This window comes from Protopterus annectens, chromosome 11.part0 (assembly GCF_019279795.1).
Source record: "Protopterus annectens isolate FY-2018-M chromosome 11.part0, PAN1.0, whole genome shotgun sequence".
Lineage (NCBI taxonomy): Eukaryota > Metazoa > Chordata > Ceratodontiformes > Protopteridae > Protopterus > Protopterus annectens.
This window is the reverse complement of record NC_056745.1, coordinates 132,976,916-133,002,275: the sequence shown is the minus strand read 5'-3', so window position 1 is coordinate 133,002,275 and position 25,360 is coordinate 132,976,916. Positions and strand designations below refer to the sequence as shown.

Genomic DNA, 25,360 nt, shown 5'->3' with positions numbered 1-25,360 from the left:
ACATAACACAAGCACTCAGGTCACTCCAAGGCAAGTACAAATATGACTCAGTCATTGTCCATGCTGGTGTGAATGACCTGAGACATACCTCCCTGGACTACATGAAAAGAGACATAGAGGAGCTCTCTGAGCATGTAGCCCAGGCCGGTATGACCCTGACCTTGAGTAGCGTCTTACCCTCACCAAGAATGATGCCACAGTATGAAGACAAGATGATCAATTTCAACAATTGGCTTAAGTATTGGTGTCATTCAAAGGGGATCCAATGCCTGTCAGCCTGGGATGACATGCTCGACAAGCCATGATGCTTCGCTAGGGACGGCTTGCACCTATCACCCCTGGGCTTTCGGATATTGGCAAAGGCGCTTGCTACCCCCATAGTGCCTTTTTTAGGCAAGGCTCAAAAGACAAACCCACCTCCATGGGTATCACAAGGGATAATAAACTAAGAGTAGTGCTACTCAACGCCAGAAGTCTAAACCTCAAGATGCATGCACTCGAAACTCTCCTTAGCATGGAGAACATCGATATCTGTGCAGTAACAGAAACCTGGTTCAAGACTCCCGAGAGCACCCCAGCACTACCAGGTTATACCTCATACCATGCTTTTCGGCCCCAAAACTTGGACCGAACCACAAAAGGAGGGGGAGTATCAATATTCGTCAAAGATACCCACACCTCCAGGTTGGTGGCACAGCACGAAGCATCAGAGATTATCCATGTGCAACTAACAGTGGGTAAAACTGCCTTCCAGTTTATAGCCTGCTACAGACCACCCTCCCAAACCCAGGAACCCCACTCGGCCTTCCTGAGAACACTGGAAAATATGAAGGTCTCTCCAAACACCATTATATTGGGTGACTTCAACTACCCAAACATAGACTGGGAGCATTACTCTAGCTCCAACACCCTAGCCCAAAGGTTCCTAGAATTTATAAACTCAAATGCTATGGAACAACTTGTTACCACTCCCACAAGAGGGGAAAACATACTGGACCTCATCATCACCAACATGGGGACTCTATGCTCCAGACCAGAAATGTATCCCTCACTGGTAAGATCAGACCATAAACTAATCTCACTGGATATTCACATCCCGACCCCACCCCTGCCCAGAAAACCACAGTGAAAAACTTCTCTAAAGCAAATTTCACACTCCTCAAAACCGAGGTGGAATCCTTCAAAGCTACCCGGGCCTGTGGAAAATACGGCCCAGACCGCAGAATCCTTTATAAACGCATTCTATGAACACCTTCAGGAATGCATGGATCATGCAATCCCAAATAAAACCAAGACCCAATCCTCCAAAGGCAGACATCCTGTCTGGTGGACCCCAGCCATAAGCAAACTATACAATAGAAGGAGGAAGCTACTACATGATAGAGCAAAATCCCAAAAAGGGAAGGCATCTCTGATCAGTATTAGCAAAAAACTACGGGCACTCATAAAATTGTCTAAGGCCAGCTTTGAGAGAAAAATTGCACAGGACACTAAGGATAATCACAAGGCTTTCCTTAGTTATGTTAGGAACCTGGGTGGGAATTCCCAGATATGCTCAGAATTGGTCGAAAATGACAAAAAATACACCGAACCCACAGACATTGCCAACATCCTAGCTGACAGGTTCATCACAAACTCCCCCCCCCCCACCAAAAGGGCAAATATCTATCCCAGCAGAGTGCTGCCCCCCTGACATCTTAGATGCTCAGGTAAGAGCCGCCCTCTCCAAAGCAAAAAACACAGCATCAATGGGACCAGACGGTGTCCCGGGCTGCGTCCTACATGAACTCCAAGAAGAGCTAAACCCAAACATAAAACTACTGTTCAGTCTCAGCCTTACTACAGGATATGTACCCAAAGAGTGGCGTACAGCAACGGTGGTCCCTCTCCACAAAGGTGGTGCCTCAACGGATCCTGGAAACTATCGCCCCATAAGCCTGACTAGCTTGGTCTGCAAAGCTATGGAAAGGATCATCATGAACCTTATAAATAAAGATATTGGGGACCTAAAGACATTGGATCCTACCCAGTTTAGCTTTGTTAAGGGCAGATCCTGCCTCTTAAACCTGGTCGATTTCTTTGAAACAGTCACCAAGGCCATTGACGAGGGGAAGGTGGTCCACACAGCCTACCTGGACCTCGCAAAAGCCTTCGATACAATACCCCACTCAGGCATTATAGATAAGCTCACCAGCTTAAATATAAACCCCTATGTCACTAGATGGGTTGCAAACTGGCTCAAGGACAGAACCCACATGGTTAGAATTGCTGGAGCCATGTCAGACTCCAAACCAGTTACAAGTGGCGTCCCACAAGGCTCAGTCCTGGGACCTCTCTTGTTCGGTATATATTTCTCAGAGGTACAGGCCAACACGGAAGGACTGTGGCTGACCAAGTTTGCAGATGACTGTAAACTGGGTGCCATAATTGACTCTCCAGCTGACACAAGCATCCTCCAAAAGGGCCTCATAGTAACAGACAACTGGTGCCAGAGCCATGGCCTCAAGCTAAATGCCAAAAAGTGTATAGTCATCCCCTTTGGCAAAAACAAGGTGCCCACAAATTACCACATAAGTGGTAATCCATTAAGTACAGAAGAAGTAATTAGGGACCTGGGGACCCAAGTTGATAGCAATCTCTCATTTGACAACCACGTGGCCAAAGTGGTTAGTAAAACATTTTATATAGCCCACCTAATCATGAAGGGATTCACATCTAGATCAGGGGAGGTCATCGTGCCTCTTTACTCATCCCTCATCAGGCCCATAATTGAGTACAATGCCCCTTTTGGGATGTACCTTACCAGACACCTGCAGCAACTGGAAAGACCCCAAAAGTATCTCACCAAGAGGATCAAAGGGCTCAAACAGATGCCATATGCTGCCCGGTTAAAGAAACTCCAGCTCTGCTCAGTGGCATACCGCCTGCTCAGAGGCGATCTGTGCCTGACGTATAAAGCCATGTCCAACCCAGAATTAATGGACATGCTGCACCTCAGAAATTCCAAATCCCATCGAGCTACGCGATCGAGAGACTTGAACTTCAGCACTGAAATAAATAGGACATGCTGGAGGGACAGATTCATAACCCAGAGGCTCCCTTCACTCTGGAATAAAATCCCAGTCCAGGTTAGGCAGAGTCCCTCATTGACTCTCTTCAAGAGGAATCTTGATGAGTGGATGGGGGATCGTAGGTTTACCCCGGGTATCACTTCTGTGTCACTGTTAGACAGAGGCACAGTATACTAACCTCGAAAAAGGGCATAGCAAAATTAATTTAAAATGGGTGGCGAAAGCCAAATACACTCTGGCTAGGCTTATAAATGCCCTAGGGCAGATATCCTAGTATGAACCTATGAACCTTAAAAATAATAATAATAAAATACTGGTAATAGCACACATTGCCCACAACAAAAATCTAGTTATTAACACTGCCCACCCACATTGTGTTGTACTGCCAGTATTTTTTATTTATCCTAACAAAAAAAAAAAAAAGGCAGTCTTACATCTTGGGACTCATTTCTATTCCACAGTCATTGCTAAATGTTTCTGTAATTGTAGCCAAGTGCTAGTGTCAATTGTGCCTAGACAGCTGCTGTCAGTGTTAATGATACATAGTAACAGCTCTTTGGTCTACTGTGCGATGGGAAGGAAAGGGAGACACATGCTGAAAAAACATGCCATCTCACTTCCAGGTTCACGCTGGAGTTGAGTTTTAATTTGTTAGTTTATGGTAATTATTTCATTACTACATGAATTATAGTGATGGGCTATAATTATGAGCCTAGGAAGTCTTTTAATACTCGTTTTTTACAATTACCCCCCCCCCCCAAAAAAAAAAAAGGAAAACTGTTTTGGCACCAAAGTCTCTAGCAAGCCTACTCTGGTATTGAGATAACTGGCAGCCAAATTTAAGGAGTTAAGGAAGAATGTAAACAAATCCATTATGAACTCAAAACGATCTGTTAATGTGCTCAGCAGTTGAAGTTATTTAGTAAGATAACTGCAGCAATGTGTCTGTCATTAGAATTAAGGTAAACTGTAGTATATCCAGACATGAATTATTCGTTATGTACTAACTTTGTTAAGAAAGATTAAAGAAAATAAGTTTTAACCTAGTAAAATTGTTCATTTTCAGTAATGTGGAGGAATAAACCTAAGTAGAGTATAGCTATTATGGGGTGTTAATCTGCATGTCCTGTATGGGTTTCCTTTAAAGAACGACTGAAAAAAGATGATTAAGTTCCGTGTTTGATAGTTCTTGTTATCATTGAATAGCAGATGACTTTTTTTTTATGCTGGTAAAAAATTTTTGTCCATCAGTGCAGACTTTGAGTGAAATGCTGATATGAGTTATTAACTTAATGTTATTTAAATTAACCCCTTTTCTTCGGTGTAGTGCCTTTTATTCTTTCCTTCAGTGCTTTTACACTATGTTGACATACACCTGTCACCTATAAGTAATACAAAATTCATACATTCCTGTCTTTCACATTTCATCCCCTAGCTGATATGATTAAAATATTATGGCCCCTGGTAGTGTCACCTTTGAAAATGGCATTAAATCATTTTACATTGTATTTGTCAGCTTATTTAAACAGAAAAATAAATTAAATCAAACTTAAGAAAAAATTCATGAACAAGCTTTCACTTAATCAGCCACGTCTTGTGAAGAGACTGATGGTGGAGTTTCTTTTGTTCATATTCACTAGGTCATATCCAGCATTCCTGTTGGAAACAGTGCTCTGCTGTATTTGTTTGCTTTTTGATTCATTAATTTTCAACAATAATTAAAAAAAATTTCAGAAAGCTGTATCATCACTGATTTGCAAATATAACTGACAGTGTGAATGTTTTTCCCAGGTTAGTGAGCCAGAACTTGGCACATTTCTCTATGCCTTTGACCCTGCATATTGTGGATTTATTTCTTGCCATAGTACTTACACTTCTCTGTAGTGTAGAATAGAGCATTGCATCATACTGGGAAGAAATTCTGACTTGCAGATTTAAAAAAAGGAAAAAAAAATGCCAAGCAAAATCGCTGTGCCCCCAGCAAACTGTCTTGCATTCACTACAAGAGCAACAAGAAGTTGACAAATATGTGGATTCTGTAAAACTTTTCAAGTTATCGTAGCTACTTTCATGGCTTAATGATATAACAGTATCCTTGAAACAAACAGCATAGATATCTCCACCTGCAAATGAGAAACCTTAAAGGCATACCACAGTCATTAGTGAGCAGCCTTTTAAAACAATTTTAGATGTGGAAGTGTAGAAGAATGATACTATGTTTTTCTGTAGAACTACTTGTTAAAAGCTGATATTGACTCCACTAGACTGTACCTTAAAACCACTACATTGGCTTGTTTTATGTAGCAAAGTGAACCGTGTGTGTGCTTATGTGGACTTGCCCCTTAATTTTCAGCTGGTGAGTATTCCAGAATGGTCACGTCTGTTAGAAATAATTGTCTGTAGGAATTCAAGGGGCAATTTTATATAAATATGAAGGCTATACTTTGGCATTACCACTACAAAGCAAGCTATCTGTAGTGTTTGTATCCATCCATCCACAACCCTTTTTCCCATTTTTGCATATGGGGTTGGAGTGTCACTTCAACAGTGATTATCATCTAGAGCCACTGATCTGATATTGTAAATCCTTGTTCATTCCTTACGTGTGGGTATCGGTTCTGACCTCCGAACCGAGCCGGCCATCTTCTATGCTCGTGTCAGCTACAAACTCTCGAGCTAAAACTCTTACCCAGAATTCCCCTCTCCCTGTTACCTCAGATTTTGTTTCCCACCGCGTCGCCATTCGGTCGTGTCAAGCTACTTCTCTTGAGCGAAGTACAATATTTTGTTGTCATACTAGTCTAAAACATTTCTCTCAGAAAAGTTACTAAATTGTTTTCTCTTACGTTATTGCATTTAGCGACTATCCCTTCTTGAATCTTTTCAGTCTTCTTCATCCTATTTACCGCGAGGTATTTTCTTCTTTACCATCGTTGGTAAACCCCTTTTCCTCCGTACCTTCGGGTATTTATTATACCATTGCTGGTATTCTTTCTGAATTTCCTTCTTTCCTAACATGGCAGATAAAAAAGGTAGTCCAGAATTTAAGAGATGTTCAGATTGTGGCCATAAATTACTTACTTCAGATGCACATTCACTGTGTGTCTGTTGCTTGGGTGTGCCTCATTTATCAGTTGACCCACCCTGTGGAATTTGTAAGAATTTCTCTAACAGGATGTTGATTGAGAGGAAAATTAAATTGTTATTGAAGGGCCTACTTAAATCTTCTTTTTCAGAGGCTATTTCTAGGTCGGAGGCTTCAACCCCCTCCAAGATCCCATAAGAAAAAGACTGATGAACATACAAAGGCCAAGTCTCTTCCTTCGGCCCCGGCTGGGGACTCCCACCAACCGAGACCCAAGAAGGCTAAGCTTTCCACTTCGGATCTGACTTTTTCGGCTCCAGCGCTTTTGGTGCCTAGACCTTCGGCACTGAGGCCATCGGCACCATCTGTGATTTCGGCACCGACTAGCTTGCCCTTTACCGTATCGGTACCGAGGGGCTCCTCGGTTCAGACTTCTCCACCGGCGCCAACTATCCAGTCGATGCACACTGTTACCACATCGGCTCTGACATCTTACCCGAAACCGACAACTCAGTTATTGACACCAATTTTTTCAGTCCCAGCCTCAGTGCCGATAACTACTTCGGCACCGACCTTATTATCGGTGCAGACCATGACTTCGGCACCAATGATTTCCTCGGTGCAGACACCTGTAGTTCAGTCCCTTATGGCCCCGTTGTTTTCAGTGCAGACTGGTGAGGTGGGCACCGAGCTTGCCCCATCTTTGGATAGACCTGACTCTCCCTCAGCCATGTGCGTGAAATCCACTAGAAGCCTCTTTGAACACGATGTGTTGCTTCTTGTGGATCAAGTGCTTTTAGCCAGAGGTATGCCGCCCCCCAGGACCTATCCTTCCTTGGGAGGTGATCACGTTTGCTAAAGACCCCTACTTATTCTCCTCCTTCATTGCCTTTGAAGCCCTTTGATATAGCACAGTCTTCCCCCTCTAAGGTTCCCTTTATGGACCTCACTAAGGAACCGCAGTTGCCTTTGTGGCAGGAGAGTTTTGCTATGACCCAGGATGTCAGCTGTGGCATACGTAATTTAGTGTTTCACAGCCATCCAGGGACTCCAAGTCGGCAGGCTGAGCCACTTAGGGGAAGGGTGACCCCTGTCCTGGACACTCACCTCTCTTCAGGTGGACCGGCCTTCCAACTAATGGAGAAGGCTTTGGCGTTGGTTGGAGATACTGTGCTGTCAATCTCCCCGCCTCCTCTGGACTGCAATGTACACAAGTCACTCCTAGCGTACACCGGGCGCAGGGGCCTCAGGATGTACTCCCACAGGACACCCATTTTGCGTTGTCTTCCCCAGCTTCTCCCTCTGAGGAAGTTCATTAAAAAAGCTCATGCAAGAGGATACACGTGGACTCCACAGAAGAGTCCCTTACTAAAGACACAGACTTTGATGGGGAAGGGTCCCCTCGGACACCCTCTGAGGTATCCTTTGGTGATATCCTTGAAATCCTTAAACAGGGAGGTGACTGGCAGCCCTCTAACCCGATCTCTGAAGAGTCTGTGTTCCTGCAGGCCTTTCGCGCCTAGCCCCCTACCTCCTGGGTTACTCCACCTGCCGATGAACTGGTCTGGCTCTTTGTGCAGCTTACGTGGAAGGCTCCTGATACTGTTGAGGCCATATACAATTTTGTCCCCTCCTGCTACTGACCCCCATTGGTCCAAAGGTCTTCCTGTAGATGCTCTGGTGGTGGCGGCCGCAACCAAGAAGGACCTGGTGGAAGAAGAAAGCCAGACTGTCCATCCACCCAACAGAGTCCTGGGCTCTGGACAGAATAGGAAAGCGTACTTTTGCATCAGCGACCTTTGCAATCAGGTCCCTGAATTATATGGCACACTTTTTACCAGGCATCAAAGGGATTTAATATCTGAGCTCTCTGAAACTTTGGCTGGTGCCATGTTTGATGAGGTCCGTGACAAAGTGGCCTCTCAGCTGGCCACCATTAAATCGATATCTAACTCCTCCATGTGCCTGATATCTCACGCATCAGAAGGAGCAGTTAGAGAGGTGAGTTCAGGTGTTGTTCTGAGACTACATGTCTGGATGCACTTATGCAATTTCGCGGAACCCTTCAAGACTTCCTTTCTCAATGCTCCCATCGAAGCCTCTTCATTGTTTGGACCCAAGGTTAAAAGCACACTGGCCAGATGTGAACAAGACGGTAAGACCCTTTCTGCTGTAGGTGTCCGTTATTCTTCCCCTCAAAGTGCTTTCTCCAGAAACCAGAAGAGTGGGAAGATATGGTACAAAAAGTCTCAGGATCCTTTCCGTGAAACACAGGCCTAGTTCTCCCCTAGAGGCAGAGGGGGAAACTCACAGGGAAGACTCCCTTTTCGCGGCAGAGGAGGTCCACGTAACCAGGGTGCCAGGGACTCTCTTCCTGGTCAGTCCTACCAGCGCTCCTGAAGAGCGGCCCAACTCCTTTCCTCTGGAGGTGGTTGGTGGTCGTTTCTCCTTGTACCCTTCTGCCTGGCTTACCATCACCACCGACTCTTGGGTACAAAGGATAATAACCAGAGGTTGCCATATTCCCTTCGATCTTTGTCCTGCCCCCCCCCCAACAAACTTACCCGACGTTCCACCCAGTCAAAGGGAAGAAGCAGCATTAGAGATATCAAAGCTGCTAAGAAAAAGAGTCATCCAAATAGTCCCTCCAGACCAGATAAGATCCGGATTCTACTCAAGACTATTTTTGAAGCCAAAGAATACCGGGGACTGGAGACCAATTTTGGATCTCAGTGTATTGAACAAGTTTGTAAGAGTACAAAAATTCTGGATGGTCGCAATACAGTCTATCCTCCCGCTTTTGGAAAAAGACGATTGGATGTGCTCGATAGATCTTCAAGATGCGTACTACCACATAAAAATGGACAGGCCATCAAGAAGATTTCTGTGCTTCCGTGCGGGAGCCAGTCACTACCAGTTCAGAGTACTGCCCTTCAGACTCTCTACAGCCCCCAGAGTGTTCACAAAGTGCATGGCAGTCGTCACAGCTCACTTGCGACTACAAGGATTCCAGGTAGACGACTGGCTCATCTCCGCCCCCACCAGACATCTATTGGATGAAGCCCTAGCATACTCTCTCCTCACTGCAGAAAGACTAGGCATAACCATAAAGTGGCAGAAATCCCATCTCAGTCCACAGAATTCATAGGGGTCATCTTGGATACAAAGAATTGCAGAGCATCCATTCAAGAGCACAGAATTCTATGGATAAAGCAACAACTGATCCCAATCCTTTCAAGGGAGAATCCACAGCTCACTCTGTTCTACAGCTGTTGGGTTCCATGGCAGCCTCCATCACCATTGTCCCCTGGCCAGGTTTCACATGAGGCTTCTACAATGGCTACTGCTCACCCAATGGTATCCTTTTCAGTATCCTCTTTCAGCCAAGATTCGATTAACTCACAGGTGCAAACAGGACTTAAATTGGTGGATGACCCACAACCCGTCACAGTGGTCTCACCCCTTCTCCCTCCAGCAGCCCAAGGCTACAGTGACCACGGACGCTTCCCTGATGGGGTGGGGGTGCTATGTCAGGGACAGACAGTCCAAGGTATTTAAAAAATTCTCCTTGAAGGCGAAAGCCGAGGCGCTAGAGAGACTATCCATTAAACGAGTGTTGGATCCTGCTTTTTGTTGTTATTTTTGAAATATTGGATTTCAATTTTTTTTGGTTGTTACTTTTTAGTCCAAGGTATTTAGTCTGAATTGGAGGCCCAACTGCATATGAATGTTCTAGAGCTGAGGGCGGTGCTTCTGGCGTTCCAAGCATTCCATCCCCTGCTGCCGTCTGGAACTATTGCGATACAATCAGACAACATGGCGGTGGTCTGGTACATCAACAAACAGGGTGGAACCAAATCTTACCCCCTTTGTCGAGAGGCCATGAGGATATAGCAATGGGCAATGGCTACCGACCATTTTCTTCTAGCAATGCACATTCCCGAGAGTTCCAACGTGATAGCCGACAGACTCAGCGGGTGCATTCTACAACCTCACGAGTGGTCCCTGAATCCCTTGATAGTGGCAAAGATCTTCCACCGCTGGGGTCTTCCTTGCTGCGACCTCTTTGCATCCCCGACCACCTACAAATGCAGCAACTACTTCGCCTTGATTCCCCCTCTGGGACAGTCACCCAGGGACGCTCTAGTCTCTCGGGTCTTCTTTATGCATTTCCACCTCGCCCCTTCATTCCCCAGTTTCTGAAGAAAGCCCGCCGGTTGAAGATTATTGGCTCGTCACTCATTTATAGCATATATAGCCTTGTGTGTGTATAGATTACCTTTTGGTAGTTTTTCTACCATTGTTTCTTTCTGGGATCTTGCTTCTGTTCCAGACAAGAAAGCTCTGATTATTTTGACATTCTTAACTCTCCTTTTTGTATGGAGCTCATCTTAAGTGCCTAACAGTTAAAAGCATATGAAAGGCACCCTTTAGCTTTGTAGGCTGACCAGTTGCAGGGGCTAGGACCCAACTAGCTTGGGCTACTGCAGCAGTTCTCTATTAGAACATCTATTTTGGCAAGTTTATTTATACAACTGCACTTTCTAAGTTTTCTTTCCGATACTTCTTATTTGATAGCAAGCTTTGTGCAGCTGCAGCTGCTAATGGAGAGATAGTTATGGAAATATAATGTCAGCACCCAGACATTGCTGGAATTGTAGAATGTTGCAGCTGAGAATAAACTAGAGATATAGAAGATAGTAATGCGTGATGACAAGATTCTGCCGATTGCTTCTAAGGGGTAATTGGTAGTAAACAGTTGTTAAATGTGTAATGCTAAATGTAAGAGGATTCAGCATATTAAACTGTATGCTTGAGCTAAGGAAGCTTGAAACTCTGAAGGCAAAAATAGTAATATCTAACCGGTGTGTCCCACATAGCACCCCTTTCTTGTAAACTGTTTTCATACTGCACAGGATAACCAGTAGTAATAGGACAAGATAAACCATGGCCAAAGTGGATGACTGGACCTCTGGAAGCAGCTTGTTAACCGCTCCTTAATCCTCTGCACCAACTGCCAGACTGTTATTGCATTAGATCTGCAGTGGCAACCTTAAATCACTTGGGCATGTGGCTCATATTAAGCACATTGCTCTCAGTGACCCAAAAAGCAGAACTGATCTTTGTTTCCCACTGGTCCACAGTACACTGTTTTCTCAGCTAATCACCAGTGGTTACTTCTAACAAAGTATTGGAGGGCTGACCCACTATTTTTTAAGGGTGAAGAAACCATGAGTTAAATACGTAAGTGAATTCTTAACTACGTGCTTCTTAACTATTATACGCTACACTTTTCTTTTTTTTTTAAACTTGCTGGGACTTATTTGAACTAGCATCACAAGTGTCCTGTAAAGCAGTTGCTGTCATTATCCAGTACAGATTAAAGTGGGCGAGAAGAAAAGTAGAACAACTCAGTACGGCTTTTTAGGAGTATAAATGCATTTAAGAATAAGTTGGTACTGTAAATTAAAAAGGTAAGTGTGCAAGTAGGTTTGATTCAGATAATGTTACCACAGCTAGGCAGTGGACAATGAGTGACGAGCCAAAAAAGTTCTTAGCCTTTAGAAAGAAGCAGGAGGAAGCAAGTAGCCAAATCTTCCACATCTGAGAAAGGCAGCACTTGGCCACAGTCATACCTTAAGGTATCAATGAAAGATTTTTATGCAGAGATTTACAGTGACTGTTAATTATCAAAATGAGAGGGAGAAAATGGCATTATGAATTTTTTTTGTCATTTAAACCTTCTAAAATAAGGTACAAGAAGGGACTGACATTTTTCATGCTTGAATTCAAACCAGTATGTAATGCATCTGAACAAACAGTTCTACTAAGATGCAAGCACAAAAGGAGGCTCAGACACAGGTTTTAATTAAGCACTTTCGTTCTTTTAATTCAGTTAACTTCTTCAGAAGTAAAACCCCTTCACCACACGAGGATTTAAAAGTACCAGTAAAATCACATGATCATCAAAGATCAATCATTTAACTCTTACCTGATCTTTCATCTTCTTAAAGCAACAATGTAATAGATATGTATAGGTAATATATAGATATATGATATAGATATAGATATAGATATATATAAATATAATGTATGTACAAAGATGTATACAGAACACTAAAAAGGTTAAATCAATAAATATGCTATCTTCACGTAAAGCATTTAAAGCCTTATCTCTCCATTCCACATGTGGTTTAGAAAACTGTGTAACTTAAGCATAGACTTTGTGTGGAATGGGACAAAAGGAAGCATGCCAGGTGTATACCTTGTTTACTTCAGCAGGAAAAGGGGTAGGTCCTGCCAGGCTTAACTACCTAATCTTTGAGCTTCTGAAGTTACCTTCTGGTTAGGGTGCAGAACCGTGGCAGAGACCTAAGCTTTCATCCTGTCCAATGAAGCCTTTGCCTTGGTATATAACCTTTCCTCTCAAGGAGCCAAATAAAGTAGTGGTCACTTTTCGTCTTTTGGAGAGTACAGGTGTGTTCAAGTTTGGGAGGCTTGGAATACCCATAAGGAACAGGTCAAACATTCCTCTTATGCTGTACTGATGATGTCATAAGAAGGCAGAAACATGCGTGTCCACAAATAGAGGGGTTTGGCTTTAATGACCTGAAATTGTCCATAAATAGACTTAAAAATGAAAGTAAAAGAAAAAGTCATGGACATTCAGAATTGCCATTTAGCTGAAACACCTGATATCCTTAAAGGGTGATTTGCATATATCCCATGCGGCCTCTGATGCAAGAGGTTTAAGGTATCACATAGTTATAAGTCTAGCTTTGCTAGATTTTTCTTTTTGTGTTTTTTAACCAGTTGGTTATCTGTGTGACCTTTTTACTCTTTGTTTAAGCTTATGAGAGAGAGAAAAATTTGGGTAGAAAGTGGAACAGCAGTATTAACAAAAAAAAAAAAAAAATAGAGAGAGAAGGCAGTTTCACCCAACCTGATTTACTGAATTACCAAAAAAAAAAGATGTTTTAAAACATCACATCAGAGGGAACATCACATCAGAGGGTACCTAGCGGGCAGTGCTGGCTAATCCACTGACCCATATGTTGACGTTGAGGCTACCTGTCTTGTATCGTGTTTGAATACTAAGAACTAGAAAACCTTGCTGTTACAGAGATGACAGCCTCAGCAGTTTATAAAGCACTTCAGAGATTTGATAATAGGATGTTACTATTCCATTATTAACAGAGTGATGGAAGATTGCACAGGAAGATGAACTGAGGAGGCATGAAAATAGGAAATGTAATACTGAGAAGACTGAACAAATACCCTAGACTGCTGTAAGTTTTGCTGGTTCGTATTGACAGCATCTTGGATTTATTGACACCAATTCTGCATTTTGCAGGATTCATTAATATGAGACTTGCACTTTGACAGCGTTTTACAGTAGCTACCCCATTAGTATCAATATTGTAACTTGAGACTTTTTTGGAGAGACTTCACCAGTGATGGCATCACATTAGTAAGTCTCTGTTTTCTGGAGGGGTGATAGAAGCTGTATTACTAACTTCACGTATTAAGGAGCCAGGGTAGATATTATATAACACTGGAAATCTAACACTGGCATCACGGTAGAACCTTGCTTTTAAATGAATTTTCTTCCAGTTAGTATCCATCTTCCTAATCTGACAGTGAAAATTTCCCTAACGATTTAATAATCAGTAATAATGTAATACAATTCTAAAACATGTTACCACAATGTAGACAATTGTTTCTCAGTGTCATTGGATTCTGTGTTGCTTCTTCGTCTAAAACATTCAAAAATGTTATCAGATTCCCCATGTGTCATGTTATGTACAATTATGAGGAGGCGCACTGGTTTATTGTTGGTAGTGATCTAATTTTTTTTTTTTTTTTTTTTGTGTTATGTCAAAAGTGTGTGAGTGAAAAAGTATACAAAGTTGTAACCACTGCTGTAGTTCATTACTGCTGTCCCTCCAGGGCTGAACAGAGAAACTCACTTCTGGACAGATCTGATGTGTGAAGTGGATGCTCCTTTAACTCTTAAAATTCGTGCTGTTTTTACAGTATAGTACAAATGCACTCAGTAAGAGTGGGGGGGGACTGGTGTTATGTTAACTCCATCCTCTCCTTTCAGAGCTAGACAGGGCCAGAGGGAATAAGAGGGGCATCAGTCTTCCTTTGGCAGCATAAATGATAAGAGACTGTGCAAGGTGGTATTTTTTAAGTCGCCAAGAATATGTATCAGTGCATATAGCATGCATTATGACATGCAGTGACATTTGTATACAAATCACCATTTTCAGAACTGAGTGAAGGAAGACAGATATAGTAAAACTTTGTTTGCACTTTTATTAGGTACCCCAGGATACCACTGCTTGGGATGTCCTGCTGAGAAACAGATGAGCACCCAACTCTCTCATGCATGTCTGTGTCTTGTCTCAGTCCTCTCTGCTGAATGAATAATGTAGTATAGGACCTCATCAGTCATTGTGCCGTGACTGAAATTAGCCCTTTAATAATGCTGTGTAATCAAAACCATGTCCGAGCTTCATCTGAACCTTCAAATACTTTATCATTATTTATTTCTCTGTAGTTTCTGCTTTTAATTGACTTTGTTGTTTGTGATGTAGTCTCTGTAAGGTGCTAAATAAAGCAGTCATCTGCCCAACTGGTTTAGCTTATACAAAAAAAAAATAAATATTTTTATGTTACAGTGCAACTGTGCTTTTTTTAATTATTTAGGACCATTTTAGGACCATTTTATGAGATATTCCAGGTTGTGCATTAAAGGTGCTCTTGACCATGTATTGACACAGAAGGGTGTATCAGAAATCTTTGAATTTGCTTGTTCCAATGGCACAAGTTGTTAAAAGAAGGCACATTAATTTTTTCATGATTCACATCGTTGAAGAAAAGTGTGCATAACTGCATGAACTTAAGCTTTTGTTTATTTTATTCAGAGAAAGTTCTGACCAGTTAGATGAAAACCATAGCTTCTACTTTTTGTCATGTATCATATTAGTGGCACTCAGTTGTGCAGTGATTAGATGAAGTTGCTGAACTGACATTTGATCACAAATTTCTGAGGTGGTATTGTGAGCTGTATGGGAGATTTTTATGGAAAGGACTTGCGTACTGAGAAGTATCCTGTGATTGTTACTCACCTTCTTATGGGTCTGCAGTATATTTTGACAGCATCAGTAGACCAAGGAGAGAGAGCAGATTCAGGTGTTTGGAGTGTCTCAGATTTCCAAATGTAGATGTACAAACCATGCTCGTTTGATAGAGGCACTTGCGAGGTGGCCTCCAGGACCATAAATTTATCTGGAGGCAGCAGCACTGTATAGTAGCAGATATTACTTTGCAAACATCAAGTTTTTTTGGGGGGGTCTAAGCACTGGACAGCAAGTTAATGTTTATAGTTAGTGAGGCCATGTATATAAAGGATGATTGGCTTGAGGTTATAGACTGTCTTTATGTGCCAACTGCTTGTCCCATTCCAGCACAGAAAAGAGGCATTCTTCTTTTAGAATGTTTAGTCAGCAAGAATGTAGTAGGACTAGCCTTGGTACCCTAGCAGTCTGGGGCATAAGGGTGGTTAAGTGGCAGTGTGAATTGCAGCGTTCTGTTTAATTTAAACACAGTCCTTTCGTTTCACGCAGCATCATTTGCTAAGTCAGACTGGCTGTGCCTTAAGCACTCACAACATTTTTAGTATTGCTAACTGCCACTGTGAGAAGGTAGAGGAACAGAGTGTGATCAATAGGATGCTTTTTTATGCTCTTGGCAAGCCTTAGGACTCTTGGTTTTAATTTTAATTGTAAAAGCAGCTTACGGTAATGATTCTCACTAGATCATATTTCATGTCTTTCAATTGCAGGAAAAGACTGACGTGGAGGGGACACTTTTTGTGTACACAAGGTGAGAACATCTATTTCTATCAAGTATTTTGACATTTAAAAAAATGAATATCTTTATATTTGTAACTGTATGTATTTATTTGTCCATCTATTTTTACTGTCTAGCAGTCCTCATTCACTGTACATTGGACCCGTCTCTCAATGGTCCTGCCAAAGGTTGACCAGTGGTTGACTCATGACCCTTTAAATACTTCCTCACTTTGTCTCCTACCAGATCCAAGTGCTGCCATACAACCCTTGGTACATCCTTCCTTCTGAAAACTGTGACTTTAACAGCATTGTAGTACATAGAGCACCATTATATCCATATACACTACAGTAGAGCGCCATTATTACGCTCAAGTATCTGTTAAAATTGTATCTTGGTTTAGAAATACTGTAGTGCGAGACCTGACCTTAACAAGTCTTAGAAGGGTGTGTTAGGCATCCTGTAAGCTGTTAACATTGCATCTGGTGCTATAGTAGCGCTGAGCCAGGGTGTTATTCAACTCCTATACGATTGTAACTAACACCAGCAAATCATGAAACAGTTTAATTTCAACTTAGTTTCTGCCTGCTGTCTACATTGCACCCAGTAAAATGTATTTGGGAACCAGCTGCTTCCCTTACATGGAATACATAAAGAGATTCCAACTACATTACTTGCTCTCAAAGCTGACTCAACACTTGCTGTTTTAATTTTTCCGTGGCTATTAGTACATGGAAAAGACAAATCTCCATGTGCTAATTATGATCGGATCTCTGATCATAACTTAAAATTGTGTTCTTGACATAGATGTCAGGATTCACGTCTCAAGCTTCGCTTTCTGTTTGACTTTCTTGACATCCATGTCTCAAACAATTAACTAAGTTACGATCAGCAACCCAGTAGTAATCATCTATGGTACGCATGTGTCCTGGTGGGCTTTGGATGGCAGTAAGCCCATAGAGCAGGAAAGGGACTCCTGCATCAGTACGGGTCCCTTGCCCCCATTTTTTTTTTTATTTGGTCTCCCTGATAATGTATACATCATTATTTATCCCATTGTGCCATGTCTGTCCCTCCGCCCCTGTAGTTCAGCACCTCTGCTGCTGTGCCAGGCCTGCATTGGGAGCTGCTAGAGTGGCTTTATCTCTGCAGGCATTTGGGCATGTCTTCCTCTGATTTGACCTCACAGTTAGTTGGACTTGTTACTGAACCCTGATTGTAGGTGTCCATTTCAGTAAAAGGTATAAATTTAAGTGTTGGGTGCCATATGTAAACTGGCTGAGAAAACCATTGAAGTGTTTTAACTATTAAAAAAAAATTAGAGCCCTGAGCCCTGTGTTAGTTGGATTTAGAGGTAGACTGAAATCCTTTTGGCTAATGACCAGTGCATTGTCAATGGATGTTTACTTCCAATCAAAGAATGCTCAAAATAGAACTGACGGAAATGTAGTGACCACAGGAAGAAAACAATACAACAATGTCTCACAGGGGAAAAAAAATAATAAAAAATGCTATTTGTCACCCTTGTCAGCACTGTTATAAAAAAATTAAATTTGCCATCCCTTGTTGACTTCATTCTCACAATGGGTATTTTTTATTCTCACAACACAATGATGTACAAGACATCTACATTAAAATAAAATCTATACAACTGTTCTTTTTCTTACAGAATATGATTTTTAACATTTTTATATAAAGCAACAAAAATTATAAGGACTATTTAGTCAGAGATGGCTGGACATAATGAACACTCGCATGCTTACTCTCTTTGTAAACATGGTGCTGCTACTACTGTCCTGGCTGATATTTGCAGAATAAAAATAACAAAGAGCACTCTGTGAATAGCAGTTTATTTTTCAAGCCGATGTCAGGCTTCGAACAGAGACTGTTCATTAGTATTTCATTACTTCCCTGCAGACCATTCTACAAATCTGATCGTAATCTACAATGGTTTGACTGGACCAAGGTGAGTTTTGCAGATTTTCGCAAGAGTTGTCCAGAACTCTGTTGTTCACTGATCAGTGCAGCATTTGAACAAAAAAATGTTAGTGCTTTGTGAAACATTTTGCAGTTCCTGACAGTCACTGAAGTTGCCTTTCGTTTTCCTGTTACACCATGACTGCAGCAGCACTGATTTGTCTGTTTAGCTAGTTGCCTTCTATGCTTAGCTACTTCTCTTAGCTGGTGACAGCATTCTAAATATAATGATCGGTATGATAGCCACATTCTTGTAAATAGCACATTATATAACAATGCTTTTGTAGCAAAAGAAACATTGCTTCATCATCTGTCATCCCTTCACACACTTTTTCTTTTTGGACCTACTAAATGTAAAGAATTCAAGGACCACACACTAAGCTTAAACAGTTCAAGGGAGTAAACTGAAAGCGTTCTACAGTATTTTGTATACCATACAGAAAGCTTGCTGGTGCTGATTTGTTGTTACTTGATTTTAATAAAGTGATTGTTGTGTGAACTTGCTGGGACTCTTGTGTTTCTGTAATAAGTGGTTTGTATTGAAGTTTTTTTTTTGGACCTGCCTGCTGACATTTCTCTCATTTTTTTCCATCAGCTGTTTTGAACTTCTCATCTTTCACTGACTTTTTCCTAAAATGTCATAATGGAACTATCCAGAGAGGGCAGATGTGTGTACAGGGTATTAACTTCTGCAAAAAGCTCAATTTGTTTAGCAAGGAAGTTCTAAGGAAAAAGCTCTTCATGCAGATGGAAAAAAGTCTTTCTTTTTTTTTTTAATTGCAAACATTTATGCAAGTCTTCTGTAGTTTAACAGTGACAGAATAACCATTTTATATCAAATGTGTATGAAAATCTTTACTAATGGTCAGTTTGTAAGCTTAATAATGCCGTCTGGGGTGGTGATACTGAGGAAGGAGGACTTCACAGATGTAATAAGTCCTCGACTACGGCATCTGCTCACCAACTGACAGTCCACTTTTACTCAGTACTGCTCATTCTTTTGGGTTTTATCCACTCGTGTGTCACCTTGAATCCTTGTTTCCATCACCTGTGTACTGAAAGCATGGACGTTCATTTAAAACAATTTATTTCACGTGTGTAGTGCACTTTAAGCTAGATAGTATGTTTGGTTCTTTTATCAGCTTAAGGTAACACTTAGAGTGTGGACCTGCACTATTTTGTAAATGAAGAAGTGCAACTGCAGACAGGTAATAGAGGTCACAGTCACAGTTTTGCACAAGCAATTGTCTTCCTTTGGTGTATGAGGTTTCATTTATATTGTTGACGCTCTGAACAGTGGCTTCTTTAGTTGGACTGATGCAGCTGAGTGCTCTGCTGGAAACATTGCAAAACTACTATTTATCAGTCCCCCCTTCTCCAAGTCCTCTAAATGCAGCAGTGGGAAGGGTAAGGTGCAAATGGAATTCTGCCTGCTATTCTGGGGATGTCCTACTCATTCTGTCATTCTGTGTGTATTGGTTTAAATGGGGTGGGTAAACATACAGAAGAAATGCTTTGAATTATGCAGTTGTGAGTTACTCCTTCTATAGATAAATGAGGTTGTAGGACAACATGTGTGAGGTGTTTGATGCCAGTAAAACAAATTACAGACTGATGAATGCTCTAGGGAGCCGATATGCAGTATTTTTCATTATTTGATGTACCAGTGCTCTTTTCCTTTGTGCTGTCATGTGAGAGATCTGGCTTTTCAAACCTGGTAAAGCTGTAGTTGAGAACCCTAACGCAGTGTATAACATGCTGTAGTATGCTTAGTGGGGAGCCCCCCCCCCCAGGACTATTAAGCCATGTGATTGACATTAACAAACAGCACACACCTGTGTTGATACACAGCACCCACAATCTTCATTCTGTACATCCACAAAGGTAAAGATGCTAATCCAGTTACATGCTTCATGTCCATGATACTTTCTCATGCTGTTCTGAGAGAAAGGTCTGGCTTATGTACTACAGGTGAAGGCTGAGTAAGAACCTAAATAAGATGGCCATATTTTCCTAGTAGGAGTTTAAAGTTCAAGTGACTATCAGGTTGTGACTTTATGGGACATTTTGGTGTTACCCCTTCTGAGTGAAGGTGAACAAAAAGAATTACTGAAGTTTGAAATAAGCAAACCCTGACTACAGAGTTTCAGTCTGTTATGCTGTTTCCCTTTGCTTATCAGTACTGACAGTATTTAGTACCGTCTTTGATGACAAAGCTCAGAAGTCTACAAATAATTTGTTATTTAATTATTCCAGCTCTGAAGTACTGGTATTATTTTTTTTTTTACTTTATTCTTTCTAGTACTTCCTGGTAGCAAGATTGCCCTGAGCTTTCTGCCCCATTCTTATTATCTCTAGAAATTCCAATGATTACCATCTGAAGTTTTCCACATTTATTGATGGTTTCCTGGTTGCTTTTTTTCCCCCTTTTGTTTCAGGTCAGCTTCCCCCAGGCATGGCTTTACCATCATGAACAGATTAAATATGGATAATAGGACGGAGCCTATCACCAAGGACCTTGACTTCCAACTCCAGGATCCATTTCTGCTGTACAGAAATGCAAAATGTAAGTGTGTTGCTGTTTGCGGTTGCTTTTCCCCTTCAGAAATTTGAGGTCAGCAGACTTCTGTCATGGTATCTGCTTTTTCACCCTCTTGCTCATACAAGAAGTGTTACATTTATCTGTGTTATGTTATGTCTTACTGATTTCCTTTTAACTTGCTCCTTTGAGAAGCCCTGGCAGTCATGTTGGAGATGTGTGTTTCACAAGTGGTGCATTGTCGAATGTGGTTTTATTACTGTGTGAAGGTTGTGTCAGTATGTATTTTTTTGTTATTTTGTTTGTTTTTTTTTTGCCAAGACATGCAGAGTGTTACTGCATCAAGTGTAAAAATCTCTTATAATATGACTTTGATTAATGGGCTAAAGTTAATGGCATTTACTCTGAAATAGTATTTCATAACTGAAGGAATTTTGTCTAAAGGAAGGTTTTTCTAATTGTAACTTGTTAGGCACATAGCCAGAGTTGAAGTGCATTGAGATGTTTTCTTAATTCAAGATGAAGATAGTTAACAATATTTTTCACTTACTAATACCACATATTATAGTGACATGTTATAACGTGATTAAAATACACTCTGGCCAGCAGAAGTTTTGTAGATCATGGTTGTTTTTTAGGTGCAGTAGTTTTTCCTCTGTAATAATAAGACAAAAACTGAATAAGATTTAAAAGTGCAGGTTTTTATTTGAATTGGAAAAAGGGCTTATGATCTCACCTCCTCAGTAAAAGGTATATAGCAAGCAGTATAGATTATTGTGATGTAAAGACATGGAAACAAGCTACCCCTAACCACTGCAAGTTTTGAAATTTATCACACCTACTTGTCTTTTTGATTCTGAGTAATTTACCAAAGAAGACCAAAAGTGAGTCTGATAAAGCTTATCTTGTGAACATACAGAGACTGTATGCAAAGATCTTGTGAGCATAAAGAGACTGTATGCCTGCTGCACTGGTGAGAGATGACTGTATTCTCCGTGCTGTTCGTAGCAGCAAGGTGCATTGGCCTGTGTCCTCATAATGTATATTATATAAGATGAAAGAATTACAGAGCTCTACACCTGGGCTATTAGCCATCAGTTACACAACATTTTGGCCATGACTTCTTCAGGATTATAAACACAGTTGCCTAGTACATGGGTGAACAAAACTGCAACAGGTTGTACCCTTGAAACTTCCTTGATGTTTCTTGTCATACTTAGTGGATGACATGAAAAGGGGGGTAGTGCTCCTCATTCCCCATATCCTAGGACATTTACCTTGTCTTTATCAGTATAGTTTGATGGTAATGGCCTAGGATTTAGAATATAAAGACAATCGCTCTGAAATCGTGAATTTAGGAATTCTCGGCAGTGATACTTTGTAGCTGCTGTTAATGTTGTGATTTTTTTTTTAATCCCATTATGTTAGTAACTTGCAGAATGGAGTTTCAATATGAGTCTGCAGAACCTATTGCTTCCAGAGAGCTTATGTCATCCAGTTATCCACATAAAAACTGGGTGCAGACAGCTTGCATTAGAATTGTAAACTTCATAATGTGTCTTTTTTACATTTTCTAATCCTCAGCACTGTGGTCTGTCTAGTTGTTCAGTTACCAATTACAGATTTTAAGGGTCAGGTCCATAGTGCAATGATGTACAACCCTGACAGGGTAAAGGAACTGGTGAGGGGGGTCATAGTGAATGGTGACGTGTTTTAAATGATGGCTTGTTCATCTTGGGGTAAATAATGGATTTCCTGCATGTTTTGGTCACTGCTGATGGTTGTGGGTTGTAGCTTAGGCAAGAAAAAATGTGGGGGAAGCGTGGTAGCACATGAACCCCACTGATGTTATAGCACACTGATGTGCAGTAGGTGGGGATAAGAGTAGACCAAAGGAGAATCCCCCTTTCCCGCTGTCAGGACAGTGCTATGCTGACACATTCCTGTCTTGTATTCATTTTCATGTGGAGATTGAGGAGGTACACTGGGCAGGTTGAATGGGATGCAGGGGTCACAGAAACAGAAGTGAAATAAAGTAAACATTTTTTAAATGTAGCCTCAAAAAATAGCTATTGTGCTATAATAGGTCTAACTTTGTTTTAATCTGTATCATTTCTGTGCGTAACTGTTGCACCTCCAATGCCACTCATATCTACAGTCTAAATTTGCTCTTGCAAAAATTTTTAGTAGAACCATATTATTTGTTAATGTCAAATGGACTGTAAATTTTGGAACAGGATTTATGAACACTTTAACTACTGGAAAGCTTATATTACAAGGCAAATGAGGCTTAGACTTACCTCCTGGCTTTACATAGACATAGCCAAGCTGAGCTTCGCTCATTAGCTTGCCCTTGAATGCTGGATTACGGCTTCCAAAACCCTGCTCCAGGAGAGACTTTTTACGGCGATACCTTGAAGCAGTTTTATGAACAACGGCTTTGAACATTTTGCAGACTGCTGACTGTGTCCGTTCAAAGGAATAGAGAATGATGCAAAGTATAAAACCGCAAACAAATGAAAGTGCATCTGCACTTTTATTTTGTACAGTGGTTCACTGTCTTCTGAGTATTTTTGATGAGAAGATGTGGGTCTGTGTGTTGTCAGTTGGTATCACCGCTTCTTCAGCACAGCGATCCAGCATACAAAGTTAAGTTTCCTCTCTGCTAGCTGTATGTCCTGCTTAACAGGGGCAGAGATATGATGCAGACAACTTGGCATTGAAAGCAGACCACTAACGTGTTCCTGTGTGTTCTCTGCAAGAGTGGGCTAATTCACATTCTCTATTCCCTTCCTCCTGTCTTTTGTGCAGGAAAATTCAGAATGAAACACAAAAGGGAATGGGGCTTGTCAGCTTGTCATCTCTGCACTTCAGTGAAGTCATGATGTGTTCTGCACTCTGTACACTGTCACAGGGCTTCTGATATGGGTACTTGTGCAAGGGGAGAAGGTCAGGAGATAAGCAGATAACTTTGTCTTCTATTCCCCATGTACAGTGTGTTAGCTGAGCAATGCTATGATGAATTACTCTGGAATCTCATGAATGCTTGTTTGCTTATGAAATTAGTCCTCCCTCTCCCCCCACATGCACAGTTACAACCAACATTTTTCTTGACAAAATAGCTGTAGAATTCAGGTGAGCTTTTTACCGATTACTTTGGTCAAAAGGAGAAAGTTTATTCACTGTGACATTAATACACATGTTGCTTATTTCACTACTTTTGCCTTCCTCATCAGCTAAAATCAGTTTTAGCTCATGTGTTACTTAGTTTAAACTTATGTTTGCAATAATTAAGTGTAATACACTTATGCAGTTATGCCATGGATTGATAAATACCAGTCATCCTGTAACTTTGGATATAGATGAAGATTGATCCTTTCGGATGCAGGGTATATAAACTCAACATGTTTTTAGAGTTCTGCAAGATGTTATGGGTACAAGGGCAAGGTGAATATCTCTCCTGTTGCTTCCATGTACTCACAGAAGAATGCTCACTGTGTAAAACAAGTTCATTCTGTTATAGTGTTATCTCTGATATTGTGTATATAGGAAATTTCTAGTCAGTCTTTTTGCCTTCATATCCATCAGAAGCTGCTGATATAATGGCTTGTGCATCATAAGAATTGTGAATGAAGTATGCTAGGTCATTAGTCAAACCATAGTAATGCATAGCATCTTTGAAATGAACGTAATTCTGTTGTATTTGCCACCCCATGGCTCATAAGCAGAACAATTTGGGGCATCTGTAATTTCTAGTGTTTTTCCTCTGAACCTTCTAGTTTACATTATACAAGTCTGTTGTTTAATTATTTTTTTATATAGGCTTGCATTGAAAGCTTCAGCATAACCTACTGTATCATTAAAGAGCACTGTAAAAAATTAAATTGTATGGTAATAGTGAGTAGCTTATAGTGCCTTTATGCAGCTTTGTGCGATTTGTGTTATCTGTCTGTTATAAAATGTGACTGTATTGCCTGTGGTTGGGTCTTAACTGAAAAGAGTCATCAGAATAAGCTGTCTACCCATTTAACAAAGAGACAAAATAAACCCTTTTCATTCTTTTGGGGTATTGTGGAAGTACTGTAGCAAGAACAAACTAAAAGGTAGATTTATAGAAGGTGAGTAGTTTGCAGGATAGTCCTTGATGAATCTGATGTATTTGCTTACTGATTTGTATGCTTCTGACTTGTAAAGTACTGTCCAACTTACATGATGTGTAAAATTTTAAAAGGAACATACTAGCTGATTATTGCGTAATGGAGAATATTATTAGAGAAAGTAAGAATATAAATTAAGTAGGTAAGGAAAGGAGCGAGTAAAATGGTGGGGAGCATTCATTGTAGGGTGTTGTAATAGCAGAAGTGTCTGATGAGGGATAACTGGCAAAGGCTCCTCAAAATTTGTGTGCGAGTTAAATTGGACAGTGTGAAGTATGTCAGCACCACCTTGAACTGTAGCATTCAGAATGAATTGTAGCTGAGTAGGATTGCTTTTGGAGTGATGGGCGAGTCAAGGATGAGTAGGGTAAGATCGCTGTGCAAGGAAGTAGATAAGTCTAGTAGGTAAGGAACGAGGGTGTGGATGCATATAGGAATCCATCCTGTATACTGACGACAGACTTGAGAGTTGGGCCGGTGTGGGTCACCTAAAGAACTGCAGAAAGTATGCAACCAAATCCTAAGTTTGTATAACAATTTTATTAGTAGATGTTTGACTGTTCCCTATGGTGACTTTTCAGACTTGTTTGTAATGACCCTGTCAAAGATGGTGTGTTTGCCAGTCTTGTAGCTGATTTTGGTGGTTACTGAAATAAACTTTCTCGGGAGA

General features: G+C 41.1%; 1 protein-coding gene across 7 annotated transcripts in view; it reads left to right on the top strand.

The window, feature by feature from the left end:
- The window catches only part of DCP1B (decapping mRNA 1B), a 492,116-nt gene that overhangs the window by 31,903 nt on the left and 434,853 nt on the right, over nt 1-25,360 (top strand). For 4 of the 7 annotated variants that reach the window (XM_044087511.1, XM_044087514.1, XM_044087513.1 and 1 more), the window contains exons 2-3: nt 16,010-16,050; nt 20,433-20,560. In XM_044087511.1, the coding sequence (XP_043943446.1) occupies nt 16,010-16,050; nt 20,433-20,560 (169 nt within the window). The remainder of the gene's footprint in view (nt 1-16,009; nt 16,051-20,432; nt 20,561-25,360) is intronic. The other 3 variants (XM_044087516.1, XM_044087517.1, XM_044087515.1) reach the window with 1 other exon arrangement.